The 21,239-nt window shown below is 38.3% G+C and overlaps 1 protein-coding gene across 6 annotated transcripts in view; it reads right to left on the bottom strand.

Moving 5' to 3' along the window:
- The window catches only part of LOC5574550 (ras-specific guanine nucleotide-releasing factor 2), a 714,561-nt gene that overhangs the window by 428,934 nt on the left and 264,388 nt on the right, over positions 1-21,239 (bottom strand). For all 6 annotated transcript variants that reach the window (XM_021850760.1, XM_021850761.1, XM_021850764.1 and 3 more), the window contains 2 exons: positions 18,179-18,341; positions 1,681-1,878 (listed from right to left, as the gene is read on the bottom strand). In XM_021850760.1, the coding sequence (XP_021706452.1) occupies positions 1,681-1,878; positions 18,179-18,341 (361 nt within the window). The remainder of the gene's footprint in view (positions 1-1,680; positions 1,879-18,178; positions 18,342-21,239) is intronic.

The raw sequence follows: 21,239 nt of genomic DNA, 5'->3' as shown, positions 1-21,239 counted from the left end.
TCATGAAAACATATCTTAGGTCATCAACAATGCATACGGTTACCTCTTAGATGTTCTACAACAGGCCTGCCCAACCTTTTTGAGCCGCGGGCCACATTTCAGCAATAATATTGCTTAGCGGGCCAAAACATTTCTAACATTTTTTTCACTCAGTTTTCTTGAATGATCTAGAGTTGTTTTCAAGATTATGTCAGTATTTAGTAGAGGAATCGTTGAAAATCCTGAACTTAATTTTATATAAGATGTTATAAAAATCCTACTCAGAATTTTGTCACAATTTCACCCATCGTTATTTAAGTATCATGCCTGGGGATGTGTAAGAAAACCTGACATTTGGCAAAAATCCAAAGCAGATTATGCCCTGAGAATATCCATTCTAAAATCCTGTTATGGAATCTGCGAGATATTTCTCCAAGATTGCATATGAATCTTGTTAAGAATATGTTCAGAAATCCACACAAGGTTAAGTGGAAACACTGCTCAGAATTTTGTGAAAAATTGGTTCAGAAGTTTTTGGAAAAATTTGCTAATGATTTGGTGGGAATTCTACCTAAGTTTTCTGTAAAATTAGTGTGTAAGATTATTAAATTTGTTTTACCAAAATAGGATTATAGTGTTGTCTAATAACACAGAACACCAAGATATAAGAAATTAATGTAATGTTTGGAATGATACTAATGAAGAAAAAAAAGTGTGTGTGATTTTGTAGAAGTCAAGCCTTTGCTGTAGTATTCTGCTCGATTTAATTTAGCCTTTTCCCATCATATTTTATTTAAGATTGATTGAATTTCAGTCTCTACTATCATATATTGAAGAAAGTCATGGAATATATGCTGTAGTGTTGTTAAAATCTTAATTCAATTATTGCGGTTATTAAAAAGTATGATTTCTCATTATGAGCCTCAAATTGATTCTTGCCTCCTTGATTTATACGTAGAATAATTTTATCGCTTATCAACTTAAAAAAAAAGAGTACTACCAAATTTTCTATTATTTAAAAAGCTATTTAATCTTGAATTGAAAAAATTGCAACAATGTTGCACTTTGTGTTGGCCATGACAATTTTTCTATATCCCAACCCGCAAAATTTGGGGCAAACAATGTGAGTGTGCTAGGTTTATTGATTATTTTGCGTTTGTTTCGATCGCCATTTGATTCACTGAGTGTAAGCAAAATATGACAATACATCATTCGAATCATTAATGATATCAAGTAAATTTAGAAAATTTAAAAACAAATTGAACCATCATACTAGCGTAAAATTAAAACGAAATTTTCAATAATGATTCTTGGTATGTTCTTACTTCAAATCAGTAGAGCAGCCTGCGGGCCAGATTTAAGAAGAGTCTTCAAACTCTTCGCGGGCCGCATAAAATGACGTTGCGGGCCGGATGCGGCCCGCGGGCCGTACGTTGGGCAGCTCTGATTCTACAAGGTTCAATGTTATTTATTCATATAATATGTACAATTTACGTAGATAGAAGGATCCGTAAATGGAGATTTCAGTGTACCGACGAGTTATGACTACATGAATGCAAAGCTCCGATTCTAACGGCAGCTAAGTACTAGACTCGTGTTGAGTTTTTGCAGCGCAGCTACCGCCATATCAATCTTCATAAATCAGACCATCGATGGTGTGTGTTTTTTTTTTCATACATACGTACTAGTAGTTGTACCTACCATTCGCATTTTGGAAAAATTCAGCAAACGGTCCGGTGTAAAGTCCGGCGTTCCCTCCTCGATGAACGAGAGGTCCGTTAGATACATGCCCAGGTACGGAATGCAGGGTGGATCACAACGATGCAGTGCCTCTCGCATCACGCGAAACCTTCCGTCGGAGCAAACCACAGCCTGCAGTTTTGTGATTGTCGATTTGATCTGGAATGGGAAAATGTAAAATGTAAAATTATTGGTCCTCCACCAAGCTCCTGCAAGCTAGTTCCCGTGAATGGAAATTATTCAAGTGCTGCCGAAGTGTAGAATGTATAGATGCCGTATTCATTCTAGCACTAAGCATGAGTCAAGTTTATACAGCATGTTTCCTGACTCATATTTGCATTGAAATTAAAAGTTGTTCATACTTTTTTTAATATTTTGAGAATTGCATATACGATTTGGTTCGTCGGCAAATGTTGAAGTAGATCTAAGTATTTGGATATGAAATGAATTCTGCAATGCTAGAGAACGAATTTGGAATCGAAATTTTATGAATTCAGACTGTATGATTTGTGTACAATTATCCCTTCATTTGAGACGATACCAGTTACTAACTTCCCACCGCCCTTTTCTCATTTTGTTCCGATCACATAAATTTGCTTTTCTGATTTGGTGAATGCTATAAAGACTTCAATTGTGCAAGAAAATTGAAAATGTAGTGGGAGCAGTGAATCAACTCTCAACCAACTAGCAGTAACAGAGACATTGTCCTCTCCATTTCTTGTCGCAACAAAATAATTCCGCAACAATTGTTTATCACAATTTGAACAGAATATGACAATGAATGCTCACCACATGCATGAAGATTTTCTAGGCTTTGCATTGCAATTTTTGGATAACTATCTTCGTGTTGATAAACATTGCTACAATATCGAAAAACAACCATAAAACAACGTACATCAACATATTTGATTAAATATTCTATGAAGAAACAATCCATTTAACACTATCATCATGGAAACACTCGTATTTCGATACTCATAACTATTCTCGCATTCGGTTTAAACCTACATTTAAGTAGTGTGCCTTCATAGTTAATATATGGTTCTGGCGATGCAAAGTTGGCAATAAAAGTAAGCAAGTTATATGCTTGAACAGCAAAATGTACTGTCTACATGGATCCACTAAAATAAGCAACGCATGGAAAAACACAACACAAACAAATGATGAACTTACACTTTCGAGTAACATCAATGGCCACAATATAGGACACAGAGGGACATGTGAGTAAAAAATCTGATTGCAATAAAAAAAAAAAACGTTTTCTCGAGGCTTGCTCAATTTTCAACTGCATAAACGCCTGGGTGTTTTGAGAGCAAATGCTGTTTACATGAATTTTCCAGAGACTATCATGACTTAACGGTTTTTCAAATCTGTTTGAAAACTTTCAACCATATCGATACCAAAAATACTCTCCGGTGCTATAATCATAGTTTGCACGAGCGGAACACAAAAAAAAACCTTTATATGTAGTCCGATTTACTCCATACCCCAATATAACCCCACCATGAGTGAATGGCAGCGCCTCACCTCGGAAGCATTGTGGCAACCTTTGGAGCTGGGCCAACAGTTTTCCGGACTTTCTTCGGAGTGAAAACTCAACCGGCAAAGTAATGCTCATTGTTTCACATCCTATAGGATTCCGGTTTATTGGAGCAAGTGGCGAATTTGGCACAAGTTGCCAAATGGCACACGATGACGATGATGGTGAAAGGGCACTAAATTAAGATCACAATAAATTTTCCGCGTTGCTTGCTCGGAACGAACGAATGTGCGTTTTAGAGAGGGTTGGTCAGATAGAGCTGTGGTTGCATATCGTTTTGCACTGGAAGAGTGCAAAAGTTGTCACTTAAACCAGTGCTGTTATGATTCATTACGCAACGCATTCTCATTACACAACATTTTTTTCAGAAATTGTAAAATAATGGTGAACGCATTCCGAAAAAGTATCTGTTACCTTCAAGTGATCTTCTACGAAGTTGCAAAAAATGTTGTACGTTGCACGTTGTACGTTGCAACTCGTTGCAGAACTCGATTTTTACAGCACTCGTCATAATTATCCTTATTAAATTTACGACATGTGCTGTAAAATCATCATTCTGCAACTTGTTCCGTAAACTACTATTTCAAACTCCGAACGCGAAAGTATTATTTGTAAAAGAAGGGAATATTCCTGATGAAATGCTTGCAGCTACGATGCCAAAAACCACTCTAGTAGATCAATTTAATAATCATTCTGAATTTGATTGATGGATACATTTTTAATACTATGGAGACACTATTAAGTGACGTTTTTGAACTGTTCACATACTTTTTCATCGACACGAAATATCTATGTCTATCTTTATTGTCTGATTTTTCTTATTTACAAATACAGGGGATAGGCAAAATGATTGAGATAGGCAAAATTTTGCACAATTTCGAATGCTTATAACTTTATGAAAAATTGATGAAATTGGATGCAACCAATAGCAATCGACGGCAAATTTGGTCTAGTTTCAGGAAACTATCCATCCATGCATATATGCCACCTGACCCCGGAGGTGTTCCGGATTTTCCGAGGTCATGTCAAAATGGCATTTTTCTTGTCGCTTGTATATTTGCACGGTGTGGAGTTGATTAGATTTTTACAATTTTCCTCGAATGCCGCCGGACGCATTAAGGTTCGTTGAAAATCTTCAGATATATGACCATTTCCGTAAAAGGTTCCATATTTTCGGTCAATCATGTTTGTTCTTCTAATCATGTATATATTATCTGGAGCTATATCCAAGTGGGCAAACTTCAGAATGATGCTTCCTGCAGCATATTCAGAACCATTAGATGCACTGACCACTTCATAGTAGGTTCCAGGTGCCCTGGGGGAAGTGGCCAATCAGGAACATATCTTGAACCACATCAATATGAGCATCAAACTTCAAGATTTTCAGAGGTGATGCTTCCCGAAGCATTTTCCTCACTACCGGCTGCTATGACCACTCTAGGGTAGGTTTGAGGTGCCTCAAGGGATGTGGCCAAAACAATGTCAAATTCAAAACATGTCCGTGAATACATAAATATTGTATTGAAAATAGTATTAAACATCAAGATTTTTGAAGGTGATGCTTCTGAAAGCATTTACAGAGCAACTAATTTTTATGACTACTGTATACTAGGTTCCAGGTGGTCCAGTGGTCAGTTAGGAATATGTCTGGAACTATATCAATATTGATATACAGTGGTCATAGAAATTAGTTGCTCTGTAAATGCTTCCTGAAGCTTCACCTTCTAAAATCTTGATATTCGATACCCATATTGATGTAATTCCGGACATGTTTTGAACTAGCCACATCCCCCGGAGTACCTGGAACCTACCCAAGAGTGGTCATGGCAGTAGGTGGTTCTGGAAATGTTTCCGGAAGCATAACCTTCAAAAAAATTTTTTTTTTTTTTTATTATAGACCCTTTAACTTTATTGTCATTCAGGTCTTGTGTATGGTGGAACCTTCTATAAACTATTGTATACATTGATATTTTTCAGATAACATATAACTGATTCAATTCTTTCTTCATCATCTGCTAAAATCTCCCTCAAACTTATCGGCAATCCTACTTTTTTCCTTTCTTCGTCTAAACTTATACATTCAACTAATAAGTGTTTAACAGTGAGCAATTCGTTACATCACTGGCACATTGGTGCTGCCATTCGTTCGAATAGATGTTTGTGAGTTAGGACCGTATGACCGATACGTATTCTAGTAAGGACTACATTTTCTCTCCGAGTCTTGCCTCTAGTTTTGTACGGGATGACCGAGTCTTTTACTTCTCGTAATTTGTTTTCCCTAATCTTCCCCCATTCGTATTGCCATTTAATTATTATTTTATTGTTTAAAATTTTCTTCATTTCTTTATAGTCCAATGCTATACTGGTGTCTATTCTTTGTTCTAAGGCTAACTTCGCTTCTCGATCCGCTTTCTCGTTACCTTCAATACCTATATGACTCGGAACCCAAAAGAATGTGACCTCTTTTCTATTTTGTAAACATTGAGTGTAAATCTCAAGCATTTGATCTTTCCATAGACTTTTAACTTTACTACTCTCCAAACATGTTACAACACTTAGTGAATCAGTACAAATTAAATATGCACCCGCCCCTTCTTCATTTGCTACCAACATTATTGCCTGTTTTGCAGCTAGACTTTCTGCTCCATAAATACTACTCTCATCATATATCCTTTTACGAATTGACATATTATCACTGACTACACTATACCCACATTTATTGGACATTTTTGAACCATCTGTGTATAAGGTTTTATGAACCCTGTATTTTGTTACTCTTCTTTCATTGAAGAGCTTCCGCAACATGATTTCAGGTTGTTTACGACGCATTGCTGTATACAGGGTCTTGTCCACGAGAATTTTCTTACGTTTCCATGGTGCACAAGATGGTAGAGTAAAAATGTTAAGTAAAGGAACCTGAACTTCAAGCTCTTGTAGCAGATGGCCTCCTCTTTCTCTGATTGTCAGTTCTGGTACCGGTTTCACTGATCCCCACTCTTCTCCTGAACTGCTTTCATATGTTGTTGTTTCTTGTGATTCATCTTCGCTGCTTGTTGTTTCTGTTTCTTCGATTATCTGGGGATCCAGAGCTTTCAGTTTCACTGCATACAAAGCTGTCCGTTGATCCACGTATGTATTGAAGCTTGGCATTCCTGCTTCAGCCCTTATGCTTTCCGATGGACTTGAACGAAATGCACCGCTTATAGCTCTCATTCCAGCATTGTGTACCACTTCAAGTTTTTTCAAAATATCTTTGGACTCTGAAGAGATCAGAGGTGCAGCGTACAACATCTTCTCGAGAATCGTCGCCTTGTACAGCTTACATATTGTTTCTTGATCACCACCCCATGAGCTACTAGCTACACATTTTAATATTTTCATTCTCTGCTGACACGATGCTCTAATATTCTCAACATGTTCTCTGAACCTTAAATTTTGATCAAACCAAACACCCAAACACTTAAATGTTTTTTCCTTCGGTATTTTCGATCCATTTATTGTCAGGGAGCTTGTCAGAGGCACTTTTCTAGCTCTAGCTGTTTTAAAAGTCACTGTAGCACATTTTTCCGCGGACACGTTGAATCCAGTTCTTTGTTGCCAGTCACTTATTGTGTTCAACGCATTTTGTAGTATTTCTTCATTTTTCTCAAAGTCATTGCCACCGTAAATGATAACGACATCATCAGCGTAGATTAAACACTTTACTTCACCAGGTAGTTTTTCTACAATAGTGTTAATGGCCACCAGAAAGAGTGTAACGCTGAGCACAGACCCCTGGCACAATCCGTTTTCCATTTTCTTTTCACTAGAAAGCGTACCGTTTGCGAGCACACGAAAGGTTCGACATGCCAGAGATCGTTCTATGAATCTGAGCAGATGTCCACCTATTTTCCAGAACTTCAACTTTTCCAGTATGAGCCTCCTCCACGTTGTGTCATAGGTTTTCGATATATCCAGGAAAACAGCCTGAGCATAGTGTTCTTTATTAAGATGTTCTCTAATTGTTCCTTCCAATTCCACTAAATGGTCTGTGGTGGATTTCGCCTTTCTGAATCCATACTGATATTTGTGCAATAACTTTTTGGTTTCCAAAATGAAAATTAAACGATTGTTCACCATTTTTTCCAAAATTTTTGCAACACAACTATTTAAATAAATTGGCCTATAGTTCAGTGGATTTGTTCTATCCCCTTTACCCTTATATATTGGAATCATAATTGACTTAGTCCATTCTACAGGGTACACCGATTGTTGCCATAACTTGTTATAAGTCTCCAGCAACTTGTATTTGCAATCTAGCGGTAAGTTACTCAACATTCCATAATGCACATTATCTTCACCTGGGGCAGAGTCCTTCAGACTCTCCAGTGCTTCATCCAATTCATACATTGAAAAGTCTTTATTGTACTCTTCTTCCGGTGCATCGAACATAAGAAAAGGGTTACTTTCAGTTTGCTGTTTAACATCACGGAAATGTTCACTGTACGAGGTATCACTAGAGACACTGCAAAAGGCTTCTGCAATTGCTTCAGCTATTCCCACACTTGTCGTTTCTTCGCGACCTTCATATTTGATTCCTCCAATGCAAGCTTGCCTACATCTTCCCTGGAGCGACCTGTATTTGTTCCACATATCTTTAACTGAAGTATGCACATTGAAAGAAGACACAAACTGTTTCCACGACTCTTCTTTAGCACTTTTGATCACTTGGCGTGCTTCACGTCTAGCTGTTTTGAAGTCTCTGGCAAGCTCTTCTCTACGTTCGTCGCTTGGTGCTGATTTCATTCTTCTTAATGCCGTTCGTCGTTTCTTTACCGCAACATGGACTTCGTCGTTCCACCATGGGACTACTCTACGCGACGGAGCTCCTTTCGTTCGTGGTATCGATTGCTCAGCTGCAGATATTATTCCCGAAGTAATTCCCTTCATTTGTTCTTCTGGGTCCCCTATTAAAGGGAAATCAACGATACGTTGATACTGCTCCCAGTCCGCTTCCTGAATTTTCCATTTAGGTCTGGTTGGATTCTCTTGCGTTTCTCTTGGGTTACAGATTCGAGTTGGCATATGATCACTACCGTAGCTATCTCCTAGGACTTCCCACTCCAAATTTCCGGCCAGATGTGTAGAACAGACTGCTACGTCGATGCATGATCCTTTACCTGTTGTTTGATTGTAGTATGTTGGTTCTCCGCTGTTAAGAATTACTAAGTCGTTTTTGTCAAATACTTCTTCTAATTCTTTCCCTCTTTTGTTGCTAAAACTGGAACCCCATACTGGATGATGAGCATTTATGTCTCCCACTAGTAATACAGGATTTGGGCCCGCAAAAAGTGCTTCAACTTCCGATATATTAAAGTTTGCTCCGGGTGGGAAGTAGACATTTATGATGGAGAAATTCAAAGGAGGACCAATATTTACTTTAATGGCTTCTAACGTGGTCTCCATTTCAATTTCTACGTTGTCAATGCCGTTCTTAACTGCGATCAGTACTCCTCCAGACGCTCGTTGACAGTTAGGCGGTATTCGGTTATAAATGGTGTATCCTGTAATCCGAGGCTGAGTGCGTTGAGAGCACATTGTTTCTTGCAAACATATCACTAGTGGTTTTCTATCCTTTATTATAAGGTCCAAATCTTGTCTTCCTGTCTGTATTCCTTGGATGTTCCATGATAATATTGCGGGTTGTAGCTTAGTTGCTTGATTTCGAATCCTGCTTGCTTGGGTGGTGCCATTTCTTAATTGTGCTTCATTCGTTACGGCGTAGTTGGCAGAACTCCGAGGCAACTGACAGAGCACAGGTGGGAGTGTAACGTCCTCGCTCTCGTTCCTCGGACTATTCTCTCCTCTTCTGAAGAGTGGGGAGACTACTTTCTCTTCATCTAACCCCAACCAACTTACCGTTTCGCTCCTTCCTTCATCACAGATGTCGTTCTCGGTGCCATTTCCGTTGCTTCGGTCCATATCGTTATTTCCGTCATTTAGCATATTCCTTTCACTGGTCATCTCTATGTTTGGGTGGCCTTCCTCGCTTCTTTTGGCTAGAGTTTGACTTTTCCTTGTTGATTGGCTCATGTCCGCTTCTGCTACTTCTGCTTCGGTCGGTGTCATCTCCTTCCTTTTCTCTTACAGTTTTCACACTTTTTGCTAACATTCTTTTTGATTTCCTACGAACAGCTTTAGCAACTGGTGCATATCCTTCACTCTCGTTATCGTTGTTCACAGATTGCGACTCTGCATTAGACAATTCTTCTTCACTGATGGAAAATTCATTTCGCTCCTCAGTATCCATTTGTTGCTTTGCTGGACCGTTCTTGAAGTCGTCAATTATCTTTCTGAGTTGAATTACTTCTTCGCGCAGTTTAACTGTTTCATCCTCCTTTTCCTTTTCAGATTTTTGTGACATCACTTCCTTGAGGTTTGCTAATTCTTCCTTGAGTTTTCGAATTTCCACGTCCTTTTCGTTTTCTTTCCTAATGTCTTGAATCCTCGCCTGCGCGCCAGTCACAGCAGAATACGAACGATCTCCATGCATTCGTTGATATTCTTTCCTGGCTTCGGCAAAGGACACACCACTTTCAACTTTTATTTTTATAATTTCCTCCTCCTTCATGTACAATGGACATTTCTTACTCGCCGGTGAATGACTATCCTTGCAGTTTTTGCATGCAGGCTGTTGGGTACAACTTACATCTTTTCCAAGTGTATGAGTACCGGAGCATACTTTGCACACGGGTGTGTTCTGGCATCTCATTTTTGTGTGTCCGTAGGAGTAGCAGTTGAAGCATAACATTGGTGCCGGATAGAACAATCGTGTTGGCACTCTCAAAAGTCCGACGTTGATGTACTCCGGTACTACCGTTCCATTGACGGTCAGTACTAGTGTCGCAGTATTCACTTTTTGTCCATTTTCGTAACGGGTAATTCTTCTCACCTTGCTAATACCTTGTGGTGCCAACTCCTCCAGTAGGTTCTCTTCAGTCATTTTGATGGCCGCTCTGCAGGTGATAACGCAGTTTCTAACGTTCAGCTTTGGGTGTAAGACTACCTCAACCTTAGTTCCGTCGATCAATTGTTTCATCTTCAGCAGCTTTTGCGCTTGATTCACACTCCTGGTCGTTAGTACATACTTTGTATCCTTTTCTTCGGTGTTGGCAGTTTCAACGTTTCCTCCACAGACTTGATTGATAGACTGACTGAGAATGAAAGGATTTTCTGGCAAGTTTTCTCCTTCAGCAGCTCGTAGAGACAAAATAATGCGTTGCCCGTGCATTCCGTGTCGGTCCATCCATACTGGTATGGTTCGATCATTTCTATCCGCTCCATGCTTCGAATGGCCACCCCAGGGTGGGTCCAAAGACGAAATAGCTGTGGCCATATTGGCCAACAGCGAAGAGTTAGCTAGCTTCCTTCTGTCAGCTTATGTTTGCTGGTCACTCAAATTGAATATTCTACACTCCCAACTGCGTTCTTGCCGTAGCAAGTAACGACTACCCTTTTACCTAGAACTACTATATCACCCAAAGGTTGAAGGTCCAGGTGAATAGTTTAAGCGCGCGTTCACAGAAAATCAATTTCGATGGGGACGCTTGGTAGTTCTTAGTCACTACGATCTCCACCACGCAAACAGTGGTTTCTCCACAAACCACGGAGAGATTTGTTTCTGGTGAAGCTGCCGATTGCGCCTAGCAGGTGGCAGTGCACCGGGCAGCGCTTCTTCGTGCTATGTAGCACGCAAGCGTGCGCTTGCTAGTCGACTTGTGTACAATTGTCTACAGCAAACTGGACTGGTGTTTTGCTTTTATTGACACTATTGAAACAGTCGAAATAAGCAAACTACAGAATGCTAGTAATATTCTCCACGCTCTACTGACTCTCTGAACTTTCGTACAAATGGTATTCTTGGAAGCTTAATTTTCTGTAACTTATAACGCTTCGAAAAAGTTCTTAGAAAATTCACTTCATATGCAAACAAACTTGTCTGTAATAGGGTTACCAACCAAACTCCCTCAAAAATATTGAATTTTAGTTCCATATTGATATGGTTCCGAACATGTTCCTAATTGGCCACTTCCCCCAGGGCACCTGGAACCTACTAAAGAATGGTCAGTACATCTAATGGTTCTGAATATGCTACCCGAAGCATCATCGTGAAACTTGATGGTCATTTGGATACAGCTTCGGATATTATTTACATGATTGGAAATACAAACATGTCTGGCCATATTATCCGGAACCTGTTTTACGGAAATAATCATATTTCTAAAGATTCTCAACGAATCCTTATGCGTCCGGCGGCATTCAACTTCCTATTAGTTCTAGCTTCTAGGAAAATTGTAAACATCTATAAAACTTCACACCGCACAAAAATAAAAGTGACAGAAAAAAACGCTATTTGGACATGGCTTCGAAAAATCCGGAACATCTCCGGTGTCCGTTGGCCAATATGCATGGCCGACCAAGCTCCTGAAACTAGACCAAATTTGCCGTCGGTTGCTTCCGGTTACATCCAATTTCATCCATTGTTCATAAAGTTATGATCATTGAAATTTGGGAAAAAATTTGCCTATCTCAATCATTTTGCCTATCCCCTGTATTTTTAAAAAAGTTCAATGTTGTTGAGAAAATTAGGAATGTTTTATTCAATGTAATTTTTGAAAAAATAAAACAACAAAAAAAAATATTTTTGATCAAAATATCTCTGGAGTGCGAAATATTAGGAGCTATCTATAAACCACGTGGTCATTTTTTCGCAATTTCAGCCCCTCGTGATTATTTGTGCATACAAAAATTTAAAGTTATGTATGGACCGTGGTCTTTGGCCAACACTTTTCCCGTCCCCTTATAAACGACCACTTGGTTGACATTTTAATACGATTTAGATTTGAATACTTTGAATACTGCCCATAACTGCATATTTGTAACATTTGAAAAAAGTAGGCATTGAGTAAATTTAATACCAAGTGTGCATTTTATGGCAGTATGGGAGGAAACTAAAATTTCAAAAAATTACCAGGAACTCAAAAGTGCTTATTTGAGGCTGATGTTTTGTACAATTCATATCGCATACTAGGTGAATAGTCAGAAAATAATTCTGATAGAAATTGCATTGCTAGTACATAACAAGGCTCTCAATGTGACTGTTATGCGGTTATAATTACCAATGTGACAAAACAACTTGGTATTTTTTTCGAATTTTCTAGACCAATCTCACAGATTTCAGTAAGTTGATCGCAAGTATTCATCATTTGACGACTCTCCATGATATTAACTGCAATTTGTCAAACATTTCGAATGTGACTGTTATGCAGTTATGGGCAGTATAGCTGTAATAAAATTCCTATCAGATTTATTTACTATCTATTTACCCAGTATGCAATATGAGCTGTAATTTTAGGTTCAAAAATATTGTTGAGCTCTTGATAATTTTTAGAAATTTTAGTTTCTTCCCATACAGGCAAAAAAATCATACGGGTTCCTGGGGTAATATACACTGTTGGGGCAAAATGCACCTTGTGAATTTCTCTGAAATAAACATGTTTTCAGGGAAAATACTATGCAGATTGGTGAAACGTTGCAAATTGTTGATTCACTGAGTATTTGATACATTTTGAAAAACTTAAGAGGTAGATAAAACAATTATTTAGAAAAGTACGATTCTGATGTAACATTCTTGATCATTTCACTTGTTGATTTAAAAAAGATGAATTGGGAATTTTTACAACCTCTAACCATAAAACAGATGATTATAGACTGGAGTAGTAGTTGTTGATTAGATGATTGGGCGAAATAACACAACGATTTATATTTTCTATAACATTTTCAGTTTAGCGTCCGGTTGGGGCAACATGCACTCCATTGGTCAGGCCAGAATGATTAATTCCAAAATAAACTACAATCATAAAAGTTGGGTCATTGAAGTCTTCAGCAAAGTTTTAATGCACAATTGTACCATCTTGTAAGCGAAAATCATACAAAATTCATGTTTTTTCGATAAATAAAATTACGTTTAAAACACGATGGTGCTTCTTGTTATGTGTTGTGGTGTTATGGTGCATCATGCCCCATTGTTAAGGTTCATCTTGCCTCAATGTTGTGGTCCGTTTTGCCTGCCTTTTATTGTGATGCGTTATCATTCGGATGAAAATTCGCTCAATGTAGGGAAAATTCGCTCATGCAGAGCAATTACAAACCAACTAGTTTCGTGTATAAAAACACAACAAATTTTATTAGACTTTATTTCGGCACATTTTTCTCAAGTGGTGCATATTACCTAAGGTCCCCTTACTTGATACTTTTACTCAATACGTATTTTTGTCGAATATCACAAATTTGCTGTCATGGACAGAATAGGTTCTTCATAAAAGGAGACGAATTCTATGTCAAATCGGTCAGTCACACAACTCGATCATCTTCGATTTACATTTTGCACATGTTTTCGTTACGGTAAAATAAGTGTTTTCCATAGAAAAACCGATCATTTTGACTCGAGAATATCTTTTGAAACTGGCCCATACATGTTTGCATGTAATATATTTGAAAAATTCCAACTCCAAAAATGTTGATTTTAGCGAAAAATGTTCTATGAAGAAGCTTTAGTGAACCATTTGAATAACAGGAAAAAATGTAAACTGAAAAAAATATTTAATTTTTTTTTCATGAAAAATTCTTAAATAAAGCATAAATTTTGAATAACTCCATTTTTAATATTTTTAAAATAAGAAAGTGGGATAACTATGGCCTATACCCTCAAACACGTATTGCTCTTGATGGAGAATCTTATGCATACCAATCATTGCTATGTTTCGACCGTTATAGGACAAATAGCTGTATTACATCTTCGGAAGATCCTTTTTCAACCATTTCGCAACTATTGAATATTAAGTAGATGAAAAAACCGAATTTAGTACTATACCATTTAAATCCACTAGAGTTTGTATCCTTTGACAGATACGCGTATTTCGACCTCAACTGTAAGGCCATCTTCAGTGTCGTGTACTAGACTCGACTCTAAATATTAATTAAATATTGTTTTCAATAATTCTTCTAAAAATATGCCAAGACATTTATCCAGAAATTGCGTTAGGAAGCTGTGAAGGATTTTTTACGCAAATTATTAAGAAAAAAAAACTGAAGAAAACCTAGCAAGTATATCTAAATAAAATTCTAAAGGCTTAGTAGCGCGTCATCCATTTTGGCGGCCATAAACACTCTCAAACACTCTCCTCATAGGTAATATCGATTCAAAAAAGTATCACCATGTGCGCTTACAAGCAGAAAGTACGCTGATACCTGTTCAGCTTCTCCGTGCAAAACCACCTGATTTTCATTAATTCGAAATCGTGAGAGATTCGCGATCGTTTTTTGGAAAAATTCCTGTCGAAGTCAAATTGAATAGTTGGTTTATTTCAACGGTATCAACGTTGGACTGCTTAAAAAATTCATGAAAAAAAAATCCGGAAGAATTGCTATAGACATTTCTGTATGAATAATCGGGAGTTTGATAGCTTAAAAAGCTAATGAAGTTCGTGACCAATAAATTTGTTCAGGAATTTCTGAAGAACTGATGAAAAAATCGCGAATGAAGTTTAAAAATCTTATTTTTTTACTAGAATTGTTCATAAGAACATGAATTGTTGCACGAATTTTGTATTGATTACTTAAGGTGAAGATGAATCGAAGCCAAACTTCAAATTTTCAAGAGCACAAATCTGGAGAACCGATCACCCGTTTGAGCTGAAAACCTAATCGATTGGTCACAGCTAGTGACCAACCGATTAAGTTTTCAGCTTAAACGGATGTTTGGTTCTCCAGATTTGTGTTCTTGAAAATTTGAGTTTTGGCTTCGATTTACCTTCACCTTAAAAGACTTTTCCGTTATTTTTCATTAAGTTCTTTGACTATTTTTTTAGATCCCAGGCCGCAACTTTTGTAGAAACTGCTATCGGAGGTCTTAAAGATTCTCTTGGCAAACCTGAAATAATCGTTCAAAAAACTGTATTAGAAGAATTGAAGCATTGGAGATATTTAATGAGTTTTCATCTGATAATATCTTGAGGTGTGATTCCTAGCTTCAGCAGCCTTGTTCCAATCGAGAGAATAAAACCGATATATATTCATACCAAGAAGTTGTACCCTATTGGACTTAAGATAGTTGATTGTGCCAGGTATATCCTTCATAATATAACGTTTCATACAAAAAAAAACAGCATAATCATATGAACACAGTTAATTGTTTGGTTGAAATTTGTGAAAAATGCTTTTCGTTTCTTTTTTTCTACCAAATACCCGAATACCAGTGCCTGCATATTTTAATACATGGTCAACAAAACCGACACTCAGTAGGATTTGTTATTGTTGATATTTTCTTGGTTTGGAAAAAAGCTAAATATCATATAACGTGCATTCAGTTTCTCAATTACTTTTTCTACACTGATTCCAATTCAACTAATGACAGCGAAGGTGGTTTTGTATGAAATGTCTGAGAATGTTATGTTATGTAACATCCAAAGCGATCAAATTAGTCTGTTTTAATGCATGATGTTTAACACGTAGTTCATTAATTCAAAAATAGGTTCGTAACTCGTAATCATTTTTTTTTTTAACTTGGCTTCGAAATTGCACTCCTTAGAATCTAGTCTCTGAGCACTATTTTTGTATCTTTCTGTTTAGGTATTATTGCATCCCTTTGCATCCTTTTGTAGTATGAAGGTTGAAATATTCATCGATAAAATAAAATGCTGTTAGAACTTTACAACCAAGAGGAACAAACGGGTACTCTATTTCCAATTGAGCTAAATATTAAATTGTTATGACTATGGCCCCCAAACAACTGATCTATTCAAGCCAATTACAAGCACCAGTTGTTCCAAAGTAATCATAACCATTAGAACGGCCACCAAAGTTGCAGCCTTTGATGTGGCCCCATTATGCTCAATTGCACATCAGTTGAAGTGATCAGTTTAAATGATAACCTTGTCTGCCAACCGCGCCCCCTTCAGGCCACCCTCAGACTCCATAAACATACTCAATTATTACAACGATGGGGTATGAGGTTCCCTTCCGTTTCATCTGCCACGTAAATATAAACTCATTACAACTTTTCACCAGTATCGTACCCAGCCCAAAGCGACAAGCGTTGAGACAGTGAAACTTTACGCATTTGTGGCTGTTTGCTAGAAGTGTCTCCGGAGCAGCTACATATTGTAGAAATACCTACCATACCGCGTGCTCTTCACCGGGGATCGTAGATTGAGTTCACTTTTTGCACTCGGCTGAAGCCAGAGAGTGCTCTCCAGTTGGAAAACAAACAGAAGAATTGGAATGCACATTAAGAGCTTAAATTACGGTTAAACTTTGGGCACGAACATTCCTTACGCTACAATTACGGTCTCCAGTCTGCGGAAAGAGGATGCTCCAAATGGGAAATTTAATGCTTCCATCAGGGAAGGTATTTTCAGTGGAATTTGAACAAGCTTTGGCCAGGACTTCCTGTACCAAATTTGCTTATATAGGTTGAATTTAAATCGTTTATCGAATCGATTGTTTTTGTTCCATTTTATAACAATTGGATGCCATTTTGGTCATTCAATTTTCAGAATTTACCTTTTGCAAAAATAAATCAAGATTATGTTGAATATTTTCTGCACAAACTATATCCAAATTTTATTCCGTTTTAAAAAATACCGATTTAACAAATATCACAAAACATGTTCATGCTTTGTTTCGTCATTTGCAGTGCTAGGATTTCTGCTTTTTTTTATTTGTATCGAAAAAAAATACATCTCACATTCTTTTTATCCTTAGTGTTATCCCAAAAATTGAGATTGCATACTCAAATGCTGAGACTCAACAAAATCTTTCAAGTTTGTATGGGAATTTTTGTGAGGAACCCAACTAAATTCCTCAACCGACCATTCTTCTTACCCATGTAATTTAGGCAGGTATGGTATCTTGCAGATACTTAATGATACATTTACTGATTACTTTGTCAAGAACCATTTTCAAATCTAATGCTTTGGTAATTAGTTATTAATTATTGTTCCATAGCAGAAAATCATTGACAATGATAGCCAGGCCGCTCTGCGGGCATCACAACTATGTTTTGTGAACTGCTTTTGTTCCTGAATAAGCTATGTTGCATACTGAGAAGGTAAATTAGCTCCGTTGAAGGTTTTTCGTTTGGATAAAAATAATAATAACTAATTACTAAGAAATCCAATTGGAGAGCAGTATGTGGCAAAGTTTAGGCAGACGAGTTCATCTATAAGTATCAGCATGATACCAGCCCTCAAGAGCACACGTGGGTAAAAACTACGACTTTGTTCTTCCATGGTAATTACCATGTAAAATTTGGAAAGCATATGCAGTCTCAGCTTCCATCCGAATGAGCTCAAATTTTGGAAACACATTCAATTACTGACTAAGTTTCTAATGTGTGGTATGGAGATCGTACCCTACATCACTGATAAACGGAATGATATCAATTACTTTTGAATTTGGAAGGATATGAATATTTGGGATCATATGGATTGGGGTTGGGATAATGTTTCCAAAGTTTGTGGTGTTAGATAGGTGGACAGGTTGCATCTACATCATGATTACAATTTTCTTTCAGTTGGTTCTGATTAAATTCTATTTCTTCTGGTCTAATGAGTACTGATAATTACGAGAAACTCAATAAACAATAATCGACTTCCTCTCGGTTTGCAGAAGTCAACATGATGGCCATGCAAAACCCTTTACTTCGTATTTTCCCTGCAGGATCATAATTGTGTAGACCGCAAAGCAAAATCAGATTTTGAATTTAAAATGGATTTGCAAACAATTGCAAGACCCCATTCATGATTTTGCTGACGTTGACCAAACATGAGTCGCACATTCCTTCCGGCATTTTCCTTTAGTTTTGCTCTGTATACTTACTGTTCTCGGCACTTTGTCCCAGGTTTTCTTCAGTCGATACACAGCCGCATTGGTAAAGGCAGCACAGATTTGCAGCACTCCGTTAAAGTTATGCAAACAACGACAAATGTCTGCTACGGCGGTCCATTTCTCGATGGCAGCTACCCGCGCCGCCATGTTGCTCCTGGGTCCCCAAATGATTCGATCGGCAACAATGAAACAAGAAAATCGAATCAGAGGGGGTTGCTGGCCGGGTCGATTTGTTCGGTTGGAAATAATCTAGAGTTTAACGCGGTGTGTCTGATACCTTTATTAACAAAATAAAATGTTCATTGATTCGGCATCTACCATTCGAATAATATAATTAGGGGACTGGGGGTAGTTTGCCCATGTTGAGGAAAACAGCGATTTTATATGTAAAAACATTATATTAAGCTCTTTTTTTAATGATGGTCGGATAACAAAACATTTTTTCTATCAAATAGTAGAAACAGCTATCCATTTTAGCTTTTCTGGGTTTGATAAATCATTAAAAAAAAAAATGCTTGCTTAACTGCATATGTATTGTTTTGCGGGGTAAAACGCTCCTCCTTATCCCCCGCACACATTCATGCTTGTTTATAGGTTGCATACATCCGGGCGTTTGTTCAATTGTTATTGTTCAATAATAGTATAGAGTTTAGTGACATTTGAACACACGTAGACTAGCATACGCTCGTCATATACAGTACTCATCAAAATGTATATGGAAATATAACCCAATTTGAAAAATTTACAACCGTATTCTGGGTGTTTATCGAGACAGAGTACATATTGTTTTCCTCTAAGGTTCACAGCTACATCTACACTAGGGCACCCATACCATTGGCCGTGATAACCACTATACATGCTGATGTGAAAAATGTACATTTGTAAGGTTCCAAATTGCGCGTAACTTCAATATGGCATAACGTATGGTAGAATTTGAATTCAAACGGCTGTTTGGTGTTATGAAATAGGGGTGGGCGTTTTGCCCCACGAGTTGATTAAAGTTTAAGTCAGGTATCAGGTATCAGGTATCAGAAGGCCGGCTCCAAAGGCACGTTCCCCACCAGTTGGGAGATTTGTGCCATCGCCATATTTGAGCCTATTTCATCATCTACCCGATGGGAGAGGAAAGGGAAGGGAAAGATGGGAGGAAATAGGAGTGGGGTCCCTTGAAGAGGGAAGATCGCATAAGCGAAATGAGAGCATGTAGCTCCATACCACAATGGGTTCGAACAGCGCCCTAAAAAGGGCACTGCAAAACGCATGAGCGTAAAGAGAGCCTATAGCTCATTACCACAGCGGGTTAAGAATAACAGGATGTCCTGAAGATTCAGGCTTCTGTATTCAGTTTCACTTAATAAGTGTTTACCAAGTAATTGGAATCGCATTTGCGCAAAAACTGGACAGTTACATATCAGGTGATACGAAGTTCCATAATCGGAGTCACAACTATCACACACAAATGAGTCAGCACGCTGAATATTTGCCATGTGATAGTTGAGTCGGCAGTGGCCTGTCAACGCTCTGACCAAGAGACTGCAATTCTGCTTTGACAGATTTGTTAAATACTTCGCCACCTTTGGAGATGGCTCAGTAATATACAATTTTGTTTGACGACACGACTCCAAACTATTCCAATATTGCTTGTGCTGAGTTGCCGCCCAAGAGTTTATCTGAAGCTTCACCCAGCACTTCGAAATTGGAATAGCCGGCTCAGGGCCAATGAAGTCATGCGATGCTCCATCGCGAGCTAGCTCATCAGCCAATTCATTTCCAGCGATGGAAGAATGGCCAGGTACCCATACAAGGTTTACAGAGTTGACTGAATTCAGTTCCTCAATTTGAGTTCGACATGCGATAACAAGCTTCGACCTTGAGGTGGCCGAAGCGAGAGCTTTTATAGCAGCCTGACTATCTGAACAGAAGTATATGACTTTACCCATTACGCGCTGTTGAAGTGCTGATTGCACTCCACACATAAGAGCAAATATTTCCGCCTGAAAAACGGTGCAGTTTCTACCAAGTGAGTAAAACTGATTCAGCCTTAGCTCACGAGAATATACTCCTGCACCTGCTCTACCTTCAAGAAGGGAGCCATCAGTGTAACATACTATATTGTTTGATATACTTCTTTCCAAATAGCCAGACGTCCACTCTTCCCGTGAAGGGAATTGTGTGATAAATGTCCTGTAAGGAAAGTTACAAGCAATTGTGAGATCACTTGGAGCAAGGACAATTTTGTCCCAATTCACCAAAAGTGGAAACAACGAAGTGTGTGTAGATCTACGATTCACTGGATTTTTCTCCAGTAGATCCAGTACCCATAAACGGTAAGAGCAAGAAAGTGCTTCTTGTTTAAGATATATGTGTAGTGGCGCAACGTCGAAAAGGGCCTCGAGCGCTGCTGTGGGAGTTGTAGAGAACGCACCAGACATCGCCATCAAGCACATCCTTTGGAGATGGCCCAATTTTGATTGGATTGTTCTCACATCGCCCTTTTGCCAACAATGCCAATATTGGTCGAACAACTGTTGTGTAAATCCATTTGATATATTTGGGTTTGAGGCCCCAAGTTTTACCAAAGGTTCTCTGGCATTGACCGAAGGCCATACAAGCTTTTTTGACTCTGAAATCAATGTGAGCTGTCCATAAAAGTTTGGAATCTAGAATGACTCCGGCATACTTTACTTGATCAGTCACATTAATCTCAGTGCCAAAAAGACGTAAAGGTCGAATTCCATCGCGGTTTCGTCTTTCCGTAAAAAGAACAATAGATGTTTTATTCGGGTTAACCGAAAGGCCGTATTGGCGACACCAACTCTCGACTACCTGAAGAGCACTTTGCATCAGGTCGAATAGGGTGCTTATGCACATACCAACTATCAGAGCTAGATAGTCGTCGGCAAATACATAAATTGGAAAACCGCAATTATTGAGTTGCCTCAATAGCGTATCTGCTACGAGATTCCACAAAAGTGGTGACAAGACTCCCCCTTGGGGGCATCCGCAAACACTCAATTATCGAATCGCTGCTTGACGCAATGTCGAGAAGAGA

This window comes from Aedes aegypti, chromosome 3 (genome assembly GCF_002204515.2).
Source record: "Aedes aegypti strain LVP_AGWG chromosome 3, AaegL5.0 Primary Assembly, whole genome shotgun sequence".
Taxonomy (NCBI): Eukaryota; Metazoa; Arthropoda; class Insecta; order Diptera; family Culicidae; genus Aedes; species Aedes aegypti.
The sequence above is the reverse complement of the archived record's forward strand: the minus strand, read 5'-3'. Positions and strand labels throughout refer to the sequence as shown.